Source organism: Boleophthalmus pectinirostris, unplaced genomic scaffold (genome assembly GCF_026225935.1).
Source record: "Boleophthalmus pectinirostris isolate CB_2022bp ecotype Guang Dong unplaced genomic scaffold, ASM2622593v1 HiC_scaffold_2825, whole genome shotgun sequence".
Lineage (NCBI taxonomy): Eukaryota > Metazoa > Chordata > Actinopteri > Gobiiformes > Gobiidae > Boleophthalmus > Boleophthalmus pectinirostris.
In genome coordinates, this window is record NW_026571290.1 from 1585565 (window position 1) to 1587935 (window position 2371).

At 48.6% G+C, this 2371-nt stretch overlaps 1 protein-coding gene across 1 annotated transcript in view; it reads left to right on the forward strand.

The window, feature by feature from the left end:
* The window catches only part of prl2 (prolactin 2), a 24833-nt gene extending 23073 nt beyond the window's left edge, over positions 1-1760 (forward strand). The window contains exon 5 of the mRNA XM_055159884.1: positions 1572-1760. Within this exon, the coding sequence (XP_055015859.1) occupies positions 1572-1760 (189 nt within the window). The remainder of the gene's footprint in view (positions 1-1571) is intronic.
* The last annotated feature ends 611 nt before the right edge of the window (positions 1761-2371 follow it).

The window sequence follows — 2371 nt, forward strand, 5'->3', positions numbered from 1 at the left end:
AAGCCAAACTAAGGTGATTCTTGAAGATTCATTCCAGCGATGGCGCGACTGAAGCAGACGCAGGTCTAAAGACTGAACCACTGGTCGCCAAATTACTCCTGGACAGGAAACTTCTGCTTATTATGAAAACGTACTTTATTTCCAAGAGCTGGACAAACGTTTTTCAGGACACGAATGTGATATCCTATGTCTGAAAACGTAACTTTTCAATGCAAAGAAAGAGTCCGCTTGCTGCTGCGTGTTGTAGCTCGTTCATTCGCACTGAATCTCCGCACAACCTTCTCTGCTCCCCTTACTCCTCTCTCTCTCTCTCCTCTCTCCTCTCTCCTCTCCTCTCCTCTCTCTCTCTCTCTCCTCTCCTCTCTCCTCTCCTCTCTCCTCTCTCCTCTCCTCTCTCCTCTCCTCTCTCCTCTCCCCTCTCCTCTCTCCTCTCTCCTCGCTCCCCGTTTTGCTCTTCCCCCCGCTCCTCACTTCTCCACCTTGTCTAACTAACACTGTAGTTAGTTGTTTACAAGTCATGTGCAGCGATGAGGACTTGTTTTCTAGAAACAAACCTGTTTGTGGCGTAAGGAGGAGGAGGGAGGAGGCGTTTCTACGTAGGAGCTGTGGGGGGGGGGGGGGTTTCACGCAGGAGCAACATTTGAAAAAGGACAAACAGTCGCTGGATTTCTCGTTCCTTGGAAAATCCTCTATACAACCTTTAAGACACAGGTGTCAAACATGCGGCCCGGGGGCCAGATCCGGCCCTCCAAGACCTTTAATCTGGCCCTCGGCTGATTTTCTACTAAAATATTTGAATGATATTTTCTATTAAAATGGTGTTAATTTTCTGTGGTGTTTATCACAGCAGCGTCTCCAGCGTCTCTGTACGTGGCCCCTCCCACCAGAGCAGCACAAATGAAGACTTGTCTCTTTCCAAACGCTCTTAAAGGACGATCGTTTTGACTGTTGACCGTGACACCCTCATCAGAAAAATGTCCAACATGAGAAAAGTGAAGCCGAGTGCAGGATTTTACAACAAAAATGGACTTATTCCTGTTTACATACAAGTTCATGTTAAAACATTGTGTTGAAATAGAATTTTTCTGAAAGTTTCAGGTTGTTCATAATATTATAATATTTTGTAAAGTAAAGAGTTCATCAATTAAAAAAGATTTCTGTAATAGATTTGTGTTTCTCTGCACAAATATTTGAACTTATTGTTATTTTTGGGGTTTATATGACATGAGTTTTCTGATCCAGACACTTTGGGATCAAAGCCAGTTGGACACGACCCCCGGAACAAAATGAGTTTGACTCTCCTGCTTTTAGACCTTTGTGAAAAACACTTGGACAACAGAATTTAAGACTTTTTAAGGCCTTAAATTTGGAACATGGAATTTAAGAGCTTTTTAAGACTTTTTAAGATCAGGAGATAAGGCTGCTCTGAAAAAACACGAGTCCAGGTCTGAGTTTGTGACAAGGAAACGACTGTAGAACTTTAGAACCGTGTGACATGGGCACTGAAACATGTTGTGCCGTCTGACCTCTGACCTCTGCCCTCTGACCTCTGACCTCTGCCCGTGCTCCAGATGCAGACGCTGGGGATGATGGGGAACTTCGTGAGCGGCCTCTCGTCGCCCGAGTCTTCGTCCGAAAGCTCCGAGTGGCTCCAGCTCCAGAACTCGGACCTGCTGCTCTGCTTCAGGAGAGACGCCAACAAGGTCCAGAACTACCTCAAGATCCTCAAGTGTCGCACGGCGCCCGAGTACGGCTGCTAGGAACGAGGGAACGAGGGACGAGGGAGGAGGACGAGAGGAACGAGGGGACGAGGAGAGGAGAGAGGGACGAGGAGAGAGGGAACAAGAGAATGAGGGAGGAAAGAAGGGGGAGTACGGCTGAATCAGGGAATCGAGGGAACAAGGGAATCAAGGGAATCAAGGAAACAAGGGAATGAGGGAACAAGGGAAACAGGGAACAAGGGAACAAGGGAACAAGGGAATGAGGGAACAAGGGAATGAGGGAACAAGGGAATCAGGGAACGAGGGAATCGGGGAAGGAGGGAATCGTGGAACGAGGGAACGAGGAAACAAGGGAATGAGGGAAAAAGGGAACGAGGGAACAAGGAAACAAGGGAATCAGGGAACGAGGGAATCAGGGAGGAGAGAGGGGCGGCTGCTAGGAACGAGGGAATGAGGGGAGGAGGGAACAAGGGAGGAGAGAGAGAGAGACAGCTAGGAAACGAGGAGAGAGCAGGGGCTGCCTGGGAACGAGGGAGGAGAGGTGAAAGACGGGAAAGAGGAGAGAGGAGAGAGGAGAGAGGATGGACCACCGCAAGATCCTCAAGTGTGGAGAGGAGGAGAGAGGGAGGAGGAGGAGAGGGCTAGAGAGA